The 15,266-nt window shown below is 45.6% G+C and overlaps 1 protein-coding gene across 1 annotated transcript; it reads left to right on the top strand.

Moving 5' to 3' along the window:
- Nucleotides 1-6,081: 6,081 nt before the first annotated feature.
- SCIMP (SLP adaptor and CSK interacting membrane protein) lies at nucleotides 6,082-12,684 on the top strand (the record flags this gene model as incomplete). The annotated part of the gene is made up of 4 exons (XM_079904991.1): nucleotides 6,082-6,199; nucleotides 8,194-8,257; nucleotides 10,625-10,698; nucleotides 12,509-12,684. The coding sequence occupies 4 exons, from the start codon at nucleotides 6,082-6,084 to the stop codon at nucleotides 12,682-12,684; spliced, it is 432 nt and encodes a 143-aa protein (XP_079761117.1).
- Nucleotides 12,685-15,266: the final 2,582 nt, after the last annotated feature.

Here is a 15,266-nt window from a genome sequence, read left to right as displayed (position 1 = left end):
CTGTCTGATGCCAAAGTTTGTGCTCTTTTTACTCTGCCAGGCTGACACCAAGCTGATAAATGTTTCTTTTCATAAGAGACCCCTGTCTGTCCCCAGCCTTGTTGCAGGTCTCCACTGCTTCTTCACTGGGTCAGCAACAACGGGCGCTCTGTGGTGGACTTCTGGTCAAAGATGGCAGAATTATCACTGACCTTTTTTCCTTCTGGAGACATCAGTAGAAGCAAAAAAAATGAAATTTTAAAATGTATAAACCCATGGAACAACTTTAACTAGAATCTTATTGCCGTATGAGGATGAAGTGGTTCATGTGGTGTCCCACTCACCCCAAGATGTCCACATCCCAATTCCTGCAACCTGTGAATATGTCAGATTACATAGCAAAAGGGAACTAAGGTTGTAGGTGCAATTGAGGTTGCTAATCAGCTGACCTGGAGATGGGGTGATGAGCCTGGGTTATCCAGGTGAGCCTAATGTAATCACAAGAGTTCTTGTAAGTGGGAGAAGGAGGCAAGGGGAGGTCACATGTGGCCAGGGGAGAACTGTTAGAGAGATGCAATATTGCTGACTTTGAATATGGAGGAAGGGGCCATAAGCCAAGGAACACAAGTGGCCTCCAGGAGCTGAAAAGAGCAAGGAAACGGCTTCTCTAGTGGAGCCTCCAGGAGGGACCCAACCCTGCCCATAGTTTGGTTTTAGCCCAGTGGCCTCATGCTGGCCTTCTGTCCTCCAGAGCTGTAAGATAATACTTTTGTGTTGTTTTAAGCCACTGCATCTGTGGTAATTTGTTGGAGCAGCCATAGCAAACAAATACACTTTGTTTCTAATGACCACTGCTGCCTGGGCTCCCGCCTCCCCCAGTGACATTTCAGTCCAATTCCAAAACTTTTAAGTTACTTTTGATTACTAAGCAGACTCATTTCAGTTTTAAAAATTTAGTCATGCTCATTTAAAATCTTCCGTCTTGGGACTTCCCGATGGTCCAGCGGTTAAGACTCCACGCTCCCAATGCAGGGGGCCCAGGTTCGATCCCTGGTCAGGGAACTAGATCCCACATGCTGCAGCTAAGTGCCCACGTGCCATAACTAGGACCCGGTGCAGCCAAATAAATAAAAACGAAAACTTCCCTCTTATCCTTGACTCAAATCTCCCCCCTTTGCCCAAGGAGGGGAGTAGAGAGAGGAGTGAGGGCTGTCTCAGCTCCTTAGCTTCCCCGCATCTACTTCTCTGGTATGAGATTGAGGAGGAAAGACAGGGACAGACAGTTTTCCCCAGGAAGTCTCCCCTCACTGGACCATTGCTGCCGATCAAGTTTGTGGTGTTGGGTGGAGACTCAACCACTGGCCCTTGAGAGGTCCCTTGTGGTCCCTTGAGAGACTCAGCTGCATCTTTGGGCTGGCTGCCAGCATCCTCTCATGCAAACACCTCTTTGCCCCATGCTTCAGTAGCGCTCAGGAGGTCTGCACCCCACAACCTTATCTACTCCAGGCCTGGCAACACAGGTGGGATTCAGCTTCCATACCTTTACAGGACCTGAACTTGACCATGCAGCTGTGACACACTCCCCACTGGCTGTACTCCCTGCCATCTCTCCCCAGAGCTCTTGTCCCCTCTCTGGGGACACCCTGGCTATTAAACTAGCCTGGTAGTCCAGAGAACATCTAACTGGGAACGGGATGTGGTTCTCGTGGGCCCCCTCTCTCAGCTGCATTCTTCCAAGAAGACAAGCTCTTCTTGGTTCTGTTGAAAAGGCCTCTGTCAGCAGTCCATGGGGAAGAGTGCTATTTCTCTGATCGTAGATTGTGGGGAACTTGGGTGTTTCATTCTCAGCTGTGGGCCCTGATCATTCATTCTAGGGAATCCCTTGGGCCCTCACCCCACCATATCACTACCACATCAGTGCTCCTTTCAAAGTAAGGTATCTTGACCCCCATTTGGCCTTTCCTTGATGATTTGGAGGCATCATGACTAACATCAACAGAGGAAGGCCCTGTGACACAGAGAGAAAGCGTTCCGCCCTCCCTCCTACCTGGGGCAGGTCATTTCACCTCTGTCTCAGGCCCCTGTCTAGAAAAGCCTATGGTGGTGAGGATGAAATGAGGTGAGCAACGAGAAAGCTCTTGCAGAATGCTTGGCGCACCGAACACTTGCGAAACACCTGATGGCAATTCAAATCCATTCGATTTGTAAGCAGAAAACTGCAGAATGCTTACCATTCTGCATAGTTCTGAAAAGTGACCCATTGTTTCACTTTCTGACACCATCCTACTTCCTCTTTCTTCCCCAAGAATCTGATGAGAATAACATTTCTTTGAACTTGAAATATGAACAATGGGAAGCTACGCTATATGGTTAACTGGCCCTTTTTTCAATGTTATCAAAGTAAATGCAAAAGTTAAAAAAATCAAGGAATTCAGAGGGTTTATAGTGAAAAGTCACAGCTGCCTGGTCTCCCGCTTCCCTCCTCCCGTCCAGTCATACTCTTCAGATGCACAGCTTTTAACTCTATGTCTGGTTTCTATAGCTCTAAAGAGTATGTTTATGTTTCTTGTTGGAGAAATCCTTCAAGAGTAAAAGAAAAAGATGAAGAGATAGAAAATATGAGGGAGTAAAAGAAAAAGATGAAGAGATAGAAAATATGAGGGGAAAATTAGACAAAGAACGAGGAGACATTTAAATAAGAGAAAAGAGAATGAGTGTCCATCAACAGATGAATGGATAAAGATGATGTGATATATATACACAATGGAATATTACTCAGCCATAAAAAGGAATGAAATATCACCATTTGCAGCAACATGAATGGACCTAGAGATTATCATACTGAGTGAAGGAAGTCATACAGAGAAAGACAAATATTATATGATATCACTTATATGCAGAATCTAAAAAAAAATACAAATGAACTTATTTACAAAACAGAAACAAACTCACAGACATAGAAAACAAACTTATGGCTACCAAAGGGGAAGGAGGAGAGGGATAAATTAGAAGTATGGGATTAACAGATGCATACTACTATATATAAAGTATATATAAAGTATATATAAAGTATATATATACTATATATAAACAACAAGGATTTACTGTATAGCACAGGGACCTATATTCAACATCTTCTAATAGCCTATAATGGAAAAGAATATGAAAAAGAATGTATGTATATATATATATATATATATATATATATATATATATATAAAAAACTGAATCACTTTGCTGTATACCTGAAACTAACACAGTATTGTAAATCAACTATAGTTCAATAAAAATAAATAAATAAGATAAGGAGAAAACGGAGGGAAGAAATTTCTGTCCATCTCTCTATCCATCCATCCATCCATCCATCCATCATTCCATGTATCTATGTATCTTTTTTTTTTGTGGTACGCGGGCCTCTCACTGCTGTGGCCTCTCCCGTTGCAGAGCACAGGCTCCGGACGCGCAGGCCCAGCAGCCATGGCTCACGGGCCCAGCCGCTCCACGGCACGTGGGATCTTCCCGGACCGGGGCACGAACCTGTGTCCCCTGCATTGGCAGGCGGACTCTCACCCACTGCGCCACCAGGGAAGCCCTCTATGTATCTATTTATCTAACTGGTTCCCTAGAGCTAAAGAAGGTGAGATTCCAATTTAGGTTTGAAGAACAAAGAGGCTGCCTTCTGATATGTGGCATCTTCTTAAGTCCAGTGCCGTTTAACCACACTGGGCTCTGCACAATCAAATTTCACAGGCCCGTGCTGAGAGCCAAGGTTCCATTCTCCATGGTCTTCCTTTTTCCCTTTGGTCTTCTTCCTCTCTTCCTTTCTTTTGTGCACCCTGAGAAGGTGATCTACAAGAAAACATCTGCTGAGTGCATGCTTTGTGGGGTAGATGACACTTCACTCCCTTAAGAGTGAATCCCCAGCACGTCTACCAACATCAATAAATGACAAAAACATAATGTTGAACAAAAAAGTAAGCTGCTGAATCATGTTTATAGAAGAGTACTAGTTACATGTGATTGGTGTGCCACATATAACTTTCTGAATAGCCAAAGAACATTATATTGATCAAACCAAACCTTCACAAAAGAAATGATGTTTGCAACTAAAAATCCAAATCGTTATATAGCAACTTAATAAATGAAAACACTATGCCAGGAATACAAACACATGTTTAAATAGTAAGCCAAGTCATCAGGTCTTTGTAGTAATAATGGCTCTAGCAGCAGCCTAATGTGGCCCCTGTTCCTTGGCCCCCTGCCTGGATCCCCACTGATGTTAATAATAGCTCAAAAGCATGAATCAGAAACGGCAGTACATGAACATGCATGGGTGAGTTTCCATTGGCTAAATGGTGACACAGGAAGGTGATTCTCATTTAACCAGGACACGTCTGGATATCTCCCAGGCCTCAAGAATCTTTTTTTTTTTTTTTGTCTGTGTTGGGTCTTCGTTGCTATGCGCGGGCTTCCTCTAGTTGCGGCGAGTGGGGGGCTGCTCTTTGTTGCGGTGCGCGGGCTTCTCATTGCAGTGGCTTCTCCTGTTGCGGGACACGGGCTCTAGGTGCCTGGGCTTCAGTAGTTGTGGCTCGTGGGCTCAGTAGTTGTGGCTCGCGGTCTCTAGAGCGCAGGCTCAGTAGTTGTGGCACACGAGCTTAGTTGTTCCGCGGCACGTGGGATCTTCCCGGACCAGGGCTCGAACCCACGTCCCCTGCATTGGCAGGCGGATTCTTAACCACTGCACCACCAGGGAAACCCCAAGAATCATTTTTATTTTAACATCCACATGAACTAGCAAAGTGTCCATTCCACAGATGAGCGGAGCCCAGCCCCGCCCCCAGCTCTCCCTGAATTCCTGGAGGTCCCTCCTAGGAGTCCATCCTGCAGCCTGCTCCCCACCGTCACTCGGAGCCTGGCAGCTGCTGTTCTACTTGCCCGTGTGTCACCCCTGGCTTGAAAAACCACTGCACATATGTCATTTCTCCCCAGGTTCTGTTCATACAAGCTTCTGTTGTCCAATTTTATTGAAGATTTGATGGGAAAAGACAATTACAGCACAGCATTTTACAGGCAACAATTGAAGACTGAATATTAGATGTAACTTTCCTACAAACGCATGGGTCATTTTCCACCAAGGGGACTTTCTACTGATGCTCCAACTTTCTGCTCTCTTCTTTTTTTTTCCCTAGCTTTATTGAGATGTAATTGACACATAACATTGCATAACTTAAAGGTGTACTACCTGTTGATTTGATACACTTACATGCTGTATAATGATTACCCCCATAGTGTTAGCTAACACCTCCAATTGACACATAACATTGCATAACTTGAAGGCGTACTACCTGTTGATTTGATACACTTACATATTGTATAATGATTACCCCCATAGTGTTATAGCCAACACCTCCATCACATCACACAATTACTCTTTCTTTCTTGTGGGGAGAACATTTAAGACCTACTCTCTTCGTGACCTCTCCCTCTGCTCTGACCCTCTTCCCAGTCTCTCCTCCTCTCTAGTCAGTCAGGCTTTAGCCCCCAAGTTCCTGTTACTAATTCAGTTTGCTTTGCATCTTTACCTTCTCCCTCTGACCGTACCTCACTCAAAGAGACCCATCAAGGTTATTTTTCTAACCCCCACCTCAAAAAACAAAAAAGCTCTCAAAATCCTATCTCCCCTGTTATGAATTAAGTCTATGTTGCCCCTTCAATATAAAAACAACTGCAGAGAGTTATTGCTTTAAATGGCATTTCCCTTCCTGCTGCATGTTTAACAGTATAAGAAAGAACAGTGAATATGTCTACAGTTTCTAGAGTAACTAATAAGTACATGTCTTACCTCTAATCTTTGTAAATTCCCTGCAAGGTAGTAGACAATATCACTCCCATATTTCAGATGAGGACACTGAAGCTTGGAGAAGGTTAAGTCACTTGCCTGAGGTCTCCCAGCTGCTAATCAGCAGGGTTTGACTGTGAACCAGCGCCTGCCTGGCCCCTAAGCAGATGCAGCTGCACAACATGGTAGATAACTGCCCCCACCACCCCAGGAAGCCTTTCACTCATGCCTCACTCCTCTCTCTCCATTCTTCTCAGGATCCCATGGCAATGGATTGGTGGAGGGACAATTTCTGGATCATCTTGGCTGTGGCCATCATCGTTGTCTGCGTGGGCCTGAGCGTCTTCCTGTTCTGTGTCTGTAGGTGTCTGTTTAGACAAGGTAATGACCATCTCATTTGGGCAGGTGGAGGTAGGGGAGGGGAGAGGTGGTTATCAGCGTATTAGGGCTTCTTCAGGGCAAAAGATTAGCTCTGGGCCTGCATAGGCTGAACTCTGGATTTAGCATCATGCATTCTGGGTTTGAGTCCTAGCCCTGCCACTAATTTGTGTCTCTGGGCCTCAGTTTCCCCCTCTGCATAGTGAAGGGAGGGAGGTTACCTAATCTCCAAGAACTCTTCCAGCTCCATCGGTTTGGGTGAAAGCAGAATCTGTTTCAGGGCACACTGTGCACTAATGCTATCTCTCTTCGGTGTGGCTGCCAATCACAGCATCCTACCTCTGGGACTTGAAAGGGAGTACAAGTCCATGGAATGTCAAAAACTGTCTTGATTCCAACCACGTCAAGTTGTATACATGTTGCATACATGAAATGCGTACAGCTTTTTGTATGGCAATCATTCCCCAATAAAGGGGTCTAAAAAATGTCTTGAGGCATGAAAAATGGACTCATTCCATGATCAACACGTTTGACCACTATGATTGCCTACTCTAAGACCACACTCTGAATTTTCTGGTATTACATCTGCCTCGGATAGAGGTTCTTAGCATTCTTGGACATAAATAAGCAGCTTATTGGAGGATAAATGTAACTTTAGATGATCTACAAGTGGGTTTCTACTTTACCATTCATCTCCAGAAACATGAAACCCTGGATTCAATGGTGTGTTTTCTTGAGATCCTATCCCTTTACGTAATGACCTAGGCCTGGAGTATACCTGGGGATGGTAAATACACTGAGAGGTACAGCCATCTTGCCCTGGGGCAACCTGGGCAGGCACCCCTCCATGATCAAGGCACTGTCCTCCCATTGCATCTGGGCACAGCCTCAGAATCCTGCGGAACCAGTGCTGCAAGGTCAGGGCTGTTCAAGAAGTGAAAACTTTTTGTCATTCTTCTCAATCTCTTTTTAGAGATAAGAAAATTAAGGTTCAGAGACAGGCAGAACCTTGGTTGAGGTCTCCTAGGAATTGGTAGCAGAGTTGGAACCAGAACGCAGGTTCACTGGGCTGCCTGTTCAATGTCCTTTCCCCTCCACCCCTTGATGGTAATCAGTCTTTTTTAATACAAAAAGTGTATTCTAGCCCCTATTGTTCTCTATACATTTTTTAAACATTTCATTTTTAGATATGGACAAAAATATGATCCTGAACAAAATCTTTACCTATTCTCTTTTAACTTGACCCACTCCTATTAACAAGCAGGTTATAATTAATAATAACTTACATGTCCAGCATATCACAGTTTACAAACTGCTTTTCCCATTCTTTATCTCATTTCCTCCCAACCATACTTTTGGCTATTCACTCGACCAGTATTTCTGAATGCCAGCTATGCGCTAGGTAGATATAGTACTAGGCAATGAGGAAACAGGCACAGCCCACAATGGATAGTACCTAGACTCTGTGGTCAGACGGCCTGGGTAAAATTCTGGCTCTAGGACTTCCCTGGTGGTCCAGTGGTTAAGAATCCACCTGCCATTTGCAGGGGACACAGGTTTGATCCCTGTTCCGGGAAGATCCCACATGCTGTGGGCAACTAAGCCCGCGAGCCACAACTACTGAGCCCGCATGCTGCAACTACTGAAGCCTGCGCGCCTAGAGCCTGCGCTCCGCCAAAAGAGAAGCCACCACGAAGAGAAGCCCACGCACTACAACAAAGAGTAGCTCCCCCTTGTCGCAACTAGAGAAAGCCCGCATGCAGCAACGAAGACCCAGCGCAGCCAAAATAAAATAAAATAAAACAAAATGTAACTACATCTATAAAAAAAAATTCTGGCTCTATCACTTATGAGCTCTGTGTCCCTAAGTCTGTTTCCTCTGGATGGTTCTTCTCCCACATGTCCTGAACCTGCCGGGTCTCTGATCTCTTCTAAACTCTAAAAACCACAACTTTTGATAATTCTTCCTAAATGAATATGCTTATTTGTTTCCTTAGGCAAGAAACTCGAAATTGCCAAGCCCTTGAAACAAAAGCAGAGAGATGAAGAAACGATGTATGAGTAAGTGGGGGGGAACACTTCTGCTTTTTAATTTCAAGAACCACCTGTTCACTTCCATTCTTGCGCCCGCGCTAAGAATGTGTGCCTTAAATTCCAGGGAAATATCGTGTCTGCCAACTCTCCCCACTGTAAGGGGAGAGACCTCAGGGCTTTGGGGGTGCAGGGCACCACCTGGCTCTCTCTGCTCTCCAAGTCCTCCCAAGTCTCGTCTAGTTTGATAGAGGTCACAGGTCCGGCGCTGTGTTCTGGCTAATTCAGTCTCCTGAGGCCAAACTGATACAGAAAGACCCAGGGCCCCTGGCAAACACAGCAGGCATTCACCATCAGTCACATTGTTAGCATAAACTATCTGGCTAGCCCAAGGCCCCTTAATACAAAGACACTCTTATCAGGCAGGATATTCCAAGGGTTTAGAGATTATCTCCCAGAAGCTGGTCAAGGGCCAGTCCTTTCTTTAAAACATAGGCATAGGGAATTCGATGGCGGTCCAGTGGTTGGGACTCTGCGCTTTCACTGCCGAGGGCCTGGATTCAATCTCTGGTCAGGGAACTAAGATCCTGCAAGCCACATGGTGTGGCCAAAAAAAATTTTAAGTAAAAATTAAAATAAATAAATAATGTTTCTTAAAAATACAAATAAATTAAAAAACAAAAATATAAAGTCATTCTAAAGTGACTTTCGTTGGGGCTCAAGGGATTCAGCAAATAACAGATCTCTTCCCCTCCAATTCTGATCCCCTTGAGGAGTCAGACAAATGTATCCTGCAGTTAGGTAACCAAAGTATTGCCTTTATTGAGGATAAAACTGACATTGCAGAATGTGGCTCTTCTCCATGGCCAAGATTGCTTCCTAATTCAAAACCAGGCAAACTTTCCTGCATGGTACATAGGCAGCCCTGGACAGCCTCAGGTCTCCCCTACAGGGCAGGGCCCTTTCTCTGAATGGCAAAGACTCAAGCAGAATATATACTTTAGGCAGTCAGGCCGGCTCTAGAGGAGAAAGTGGGAGAAGCTAGATTTTTCCCCAAGTCAGGTAAATGTCCCTCCTCTCCCAGGAAGAGCCACAGAGGGGCTGAGTGAGGTCACTGATGGAGTGAGGTCACTGATGGCACTCTAGCCACATGTCCCCTTCTCCACTCACCCCAGCAACGCTTCTGCATTCCAGGGGACTTAAGCACATACAGGAGGCCAAAACTCAGCTCAGAAGAATCTAGTACCAGTTTGGAAATCAGAGTACACAGAGGGGATGGGGGGTCTGGGTAAGGAAACTTTCTTGGAATCTATCTTTTTATTAAAACTTCTTACTGAAGTATAATATAAACAGAAAAGTACACATGGTAAGGGTACAACTCAGTGAATTTCCACAAACTGAACAGAGCCGGTAGGTGACACCCAGATCAAGAAACAAAATTACGAGCTCCTCAGCCCCATATATTCCCTTTCAGCCATTAAACCCCAAGGATAACCACTACCTGAAATAGTATAGGCTCGTTTTTCCTTGTTTTTTATGCTTCATATACATGGAATTAGACAGTATGTGTTATTGGTGTTTAGCTGCTTCTGCTCAGCCTTTTTTTGTGAGATTCATTGTGTGTAGTCGCAGATTGTTCCTTTTTTTTTTTTTTTTTTTTTTTGTGGTACGCAGGCCTCTCACTGCTGTGGCCTCTCCCGTCGCGGAGCACAGGCTCCGGACGCGCAGGCTCAGCGGCCATGGCTCACGGGCCCAGCCGTGCCACTGCATGTGGGATCTTCCCGGACCGGGGCACGAACCCGTGTCCCCTGCATCGGCAGGCGGACTCTCAACCACTGCGCCACCAGGGAAGCCCTAGATTGTTCATTCTTATTGCCATAGAGTATTCCACTGTGGGAGTGAACCATGATGAATTTATCCATTCTACTGCTGATGGGCATTTGGGTAGCGTGCAGTTTGGGGCTGTTATGAATAACGCTGCGATGAACATTCTATAACGTATCTTTTGGTGATCAGCAGGATATATACCCAGTATTGCTGTCACATGGTATGTGTACATTTAACGTTAGGAGTACATTTTTTTTTCAAATCAAAATACACCTGGTGCTTACCTCCCCCTTCTAATCCAGCTCAGATGAACACAGGAAGATGAGCTCTAAGTTATAGTACTTCAACTCCCTTCCCTCAAATCCAGCTGGTCCCTGGGCTAAAGGAAATGGTTTCTTTAGAGTGCCAGTTACAAATGGGATACAAGACCTAGAAAGGGAAGGAAATGCTTCCAGTTTTCAGGGACCAAGATTTGAATGTTCAACTCTATCCACTTTCCTTGACGTTTTCTTTTAAATCAGTAGGCGTGATCAAAACCAAACACTGACTCCTCTTCTTCCTCTCTTCCAGGAATGTTACCAATCAATTCTCAGTTCAATTACCCCCTCTGCCACCCAGGGGTGTGCTTTCTCCAGAAGTTGCCTGTGAGTGTATTTTGCTGATAACAGTCTCATTCAGGGTAGAATAATAAATTTATCTTGATGTTTAGTCAGCTTGGGCTGCCCATAAAACAATAACATGGACAATGTGGCTTAAACAACAGTAATTTTCTCACAGTTCTGGAGGCTAGAAGTCCAAGATCAAGGTGCCAGCCAATCTGGCTTCTGGTGAGGACTCTTCCAGGCTTGCAGATGGCTGCCTTCTCCCTGTGTCCTCACATGGAGGGGAGAGAGCTCTCTGGTGTCTCTTCTTATAAGGACACTAATACTATTGGATCAGGGCCACACCCTTATGACCTTATTTAACCTTAATTACTTCCTTAGAGGCCCCATCTCTAAATACAACCACACTGGTGGTTAGAGCTTCACCATATGAATTTTGTGGGGACACACACATTCAGTCTATAACACTGGAATTTGCAGATGGCAGCAACCTGTTTGAAAGAGATGAACTAAGTTTTAAGGGGGCAGAATAAGTACCAATGCTTCCAGTATTCAATGTGTGAGTTCATATTCAAATTCCAGCCTGCAGCATGGGTATAAAGGAACACTGGGCCTCTCAGATGTCCTATCAGAAAAACTCTGCCTGGTTCCCTTGACTGGAGTGTTCTTCCTTAAGCTGTATACAGAGCTGGCTTTACCACACCTTTCAGGTGTCAGTTCAAATGTCACCACCTCAGAGAGGCCATTCCTGACCACCCTATATAAAGAAATCCTGCTAATTCTCCTTATGAGGCTTATGGCAATAATCCTAAATGGGCTTATTTAGTTATCCTTCATTTGTTCATTATCTATCTCCTCCATTATAATATAAACTCTAGGAAATAGGTGCCTTTCTTGTCTTGTTCACCACTGTTTACCCACCACTAAGAACAGTGCCTGGAGCTTAGTAGATAATGGATGAAAATGTTTTAACTGAATGGATAAATAATAATATTAGCTAACATTTATTGATCAGGCACTGTGTGTCAGGTCCCATGCTGGCACTTTATAGGTACTATCTCATTTAATCCTCTCAACACCTCTATGAGGCAGGTACATTATTATGTCCCTCTGACAGAAGAGGACACTGAGACACAGAGAAGTTAAGTGACCTACTCATGGCCACACAGCTAGTGACTGCTGGACCCTGAAGATGAACTTGGATCTAACTGCAGAACTTTGTGTGAAATGAAATGGTGCTTGTTTTTCACGTTCTCTTAGGAAAAGATGAGATTGCGGTGAGGCAGTTCCAGGCCCCACCAAAGGTGGAGCTGAGCTGTTTCACTATCTTTTTCCTACCACTTTAGTCCATTTGCTATGTACCCATCCTCCACTAATTCCACCTTTTGAAAACACCACTGCCCACCTCCTTCTTAGCAGAGGGATTGTGGACATGAGCAATTATAGATAGTTAAGGAAAGCAGTGTAAGTCACTGTGAGGGATGTGCCCAAAAGGAAATACGGTTTGTATCACTTCTTTATGAGAATTAGTATCTATAAACACAACACTACTCATTTGGCTACTAGCTCTGGTCAGCTTCTTGTCTAAACTTGTTTCATGGTTCCTACTGCAGTGCAGTCAGGCAAAGAGACACAAAGAGTCAAGATGTCTGACCAATATTTGCCACTTACTCACTTGGGTGAGCCTGAGACTGTGTCATGTCTGGGCTTTAGTTTTCTCTGTAAAATGGGGATCTGGTCCACCAAGAAGTGGGAGGATCACCGAAACCCATGAAAATCATGCAGAGCCACTTGGTCAAAAATATATAAACACACAATAGCTTTGCATTTAATACCTTTTTGTGTATTCTAGCCCCACAGGAAACCCCAAGTCGGCCACCAGCTGCATACGCATCAGTACCTAAAGTTAGAAATAAGAAGACAATGGCCGTCCCAAGCTATATTGAGCCTGAAGATGACTATGATGATGTTGATAACCCTGCACATATGGAAAACCATCATCTTGAAACAACCGCTTCTTCTTTTTGACAAGCAGAAGAGGGTTCGTTCACACAGCTTATTTTAAACCGTCAAGAATGGTCGAACTTCAGTAGGTATCCGGGTCCGAAAGCCAGTGGTAATGGTACGAGCTCTGTAAGATAAGCACTTCCTGAATCGTAGATGAAGAAGCATCAGTGATCAGATAATCGCAGCCAGAGGAAAGACGCCCATGCTCAGCTCTGAGGAGTCAGTCCTTGAGCTTCTGCTGAGTGAGGTTCCAGGCGGGGGACCACTGGGTTCCGCCGTCCCCACCCGTGAGGAGACACTCAATTCCCGGCACTCTTCCCCTGTTTGTGTGGTTCTAAGTGATCTTAAAACTTGGTGTTTGATTGTACAGAGCCTCCCAGGCTCCTATCCCCAGCACAGCCCTCACCAAGCACATGTCTTGCCCCCCCACGCCCCATCTCCCACACTGAGCGGCTACGGGTGGTAGTTACAGCTAAGCGCTCTTGCGCGCAAGCCACCCGTCACGCCTTGTGTGTCCTTCAAGGGGGGAGTGTTTTTGTTCTTGTGGACCCTCACCACCTACACAATCCCAAACTCCAGGGCCTCTCTATGATGTCAGCCAAACTGACCACAGAGACCCAAGTTCCCAGCCAGGGTTTTTCCACTGCTTGCCAGCTGCACCATAACAATCAACAAAGAACAGAAGTCACCTTCCAGACCACAGGACAGAAGTTACCCATAGAGGTGTTCATTTTGTATATTGGGGGAGCTACAGGGAAAGTAGGTTTCCCCAGGAAAAATCATGGGGAACAGGAAAGAAAGGGGTGATTACGTGGCAGATTCAAGATGAGAGTTCAGGGGGCTGAATACCCTCCTCCGATATTTTCATTACTGTTTCCTCCCTTGTGTAGAGTTCAAGGCAAACAGCGTCAAGCCCCTCCCTGCCAGATCCCTGTCCCCAAGCGGCTGGGAGGCCGCAGCTGCAGCTAATGACATGCCTGGGGAGCTGGGCTGTTGTCCTGTTAAACAAGCGTCCTAAGGGGTCGCCAAGGCCCATGTCAGCTTTGGAGGCCCTGAACATCATCGGTCCCTTCAGGTTGATCTGCTAGAGCCCGAGGACTTGACACTTCTTTCTAACCAAACTCACAAGATGCTGACTTCTAAGCGACCCCTGGGAAATCCAGCTAACAGGCTTGCAGGGAGAGCACCATGAATGGTGAAAAGGTGACCCTTGGACTGAGCTCCTCCTCAAGAGATGGAAAGTATGTTCCTGAATATTTAAGCTTCCGCCCTCAACCACTGCAGGAGCAGTGGGGACGTGTCCTTCCTCCCCAGTTCTCTCTTTCTAGACTCCAAGGAAACTTCCAGCGTCTTATAATACCTCCTTTTAGGCCAGTGGTTCTCTAACTATGGCCTTAGGGAACTCTGGTATTCCGTGAACCAAAGAGAGGACTCGTTTCTTAAATTACAGAAAAAAAAAAAAAAAAGGCTAAAGGATAGAAGGGTTTCCCATGTATGCTTTCCCCTTGTAAATTGTCTGTAAACCATCCACATCTATGCCAAAAGTTAAAAGTAAATACCAGATACGTGTTAATTCCTTCTTGGTTTCTGGCCACCGCCATCACCTGGTTCTCCTCCTGCCTGACTGGCCTGTCTCCGCCTTATTTGCGAGCCTGCCTCCTCTGAAGCCTCTCTTCAATGCCACTCTTTCTCAGGGTCCTGTCCCCGTCCCCACCCTCATCTCGCTCCACACATTCATGAGTGACCTCACTGACACCCAGGGGCTCAGTTTCCCCTCTATTATGAAGACTTCTAGTCGCAGGCTCCAGCTGCGCTCTCTCCTCAGTTCCAGATCGAGTCGCCCCCAGGACATCTCCAGATGCCTCTCCCATAGGCCCCGCACGGTCAACATACGTTGAAAAGAACTGATTACCTATCCCCACTTCCAAACTTCTGGTGCTCTGCTATCTTCTTCATTGTTGAAGTCAGAAACTAGCATATGTCTGGAGTCCTTCTCTCCAGTGTTCCCCACTTTCTGTTGATTGTGTCTCTCAAGTAGCTCTCTGATCAGTCCATGTTCTCCTTGGATGTTCCTAGGTCATTGCCAGCATTTGCCAATGAACTTCAACAGCCTCCCAATTGGTCTCCTGCCCCTGGCGTCTCACCCTCCAATCCCCTTTCTACATGGCAGCCAGTGACTTTCTTAAGTGAACATCTGACCACTTCGTTCCCCTGCTTAAATCTCTTCTTTACACATTATCATCAGAAAAAGCCCAAACTCCTTAACTCTTGGGTTACCAGATTTGTCAGGCTCTGGTCACTGGTTATTTCCTGCTAACGCTCTCCTTTCCCACCACCTTGCAACTGCACTCCACCAGGTTTTTGCTCCATCCACTTAAAATGACTTTGTCCGTGGCCTCTCTTGCCCCTGTGACTATGCACAGTACTGTCCCTTTGGTCTGGAACATTCTTCCCCACCTTATGATCCTTCCCATCTCTGCTTAGAGCCTTACCTCACCACCCCGAATTTGGGTTTAGTGCCCTCTTAGAGGCTCCCTTCTCATAGCATTAGCTGTAGCTACCTGTTTACCTGTCTTTTCTCTCCACCAGACTGAAAGCAACAT

Source organism: Stenella coeruleoalba (assembly GCF_951394435.1).
Source record: "Stenella coeruleoalba genome assembly, chromosome: 19".
In the NCBI taxonomy this organism is placed as follows: Eukaryota; Metazoa; Chordata; class Mammalia; order Artiodactyla; family Delphinidae; genus Stenella; species Stenella coeruleoalba.
Note: the sequence above shows the minus strand (reverse complement) of the source record. Positions and strands in the feature narration are given on the sequence as shown.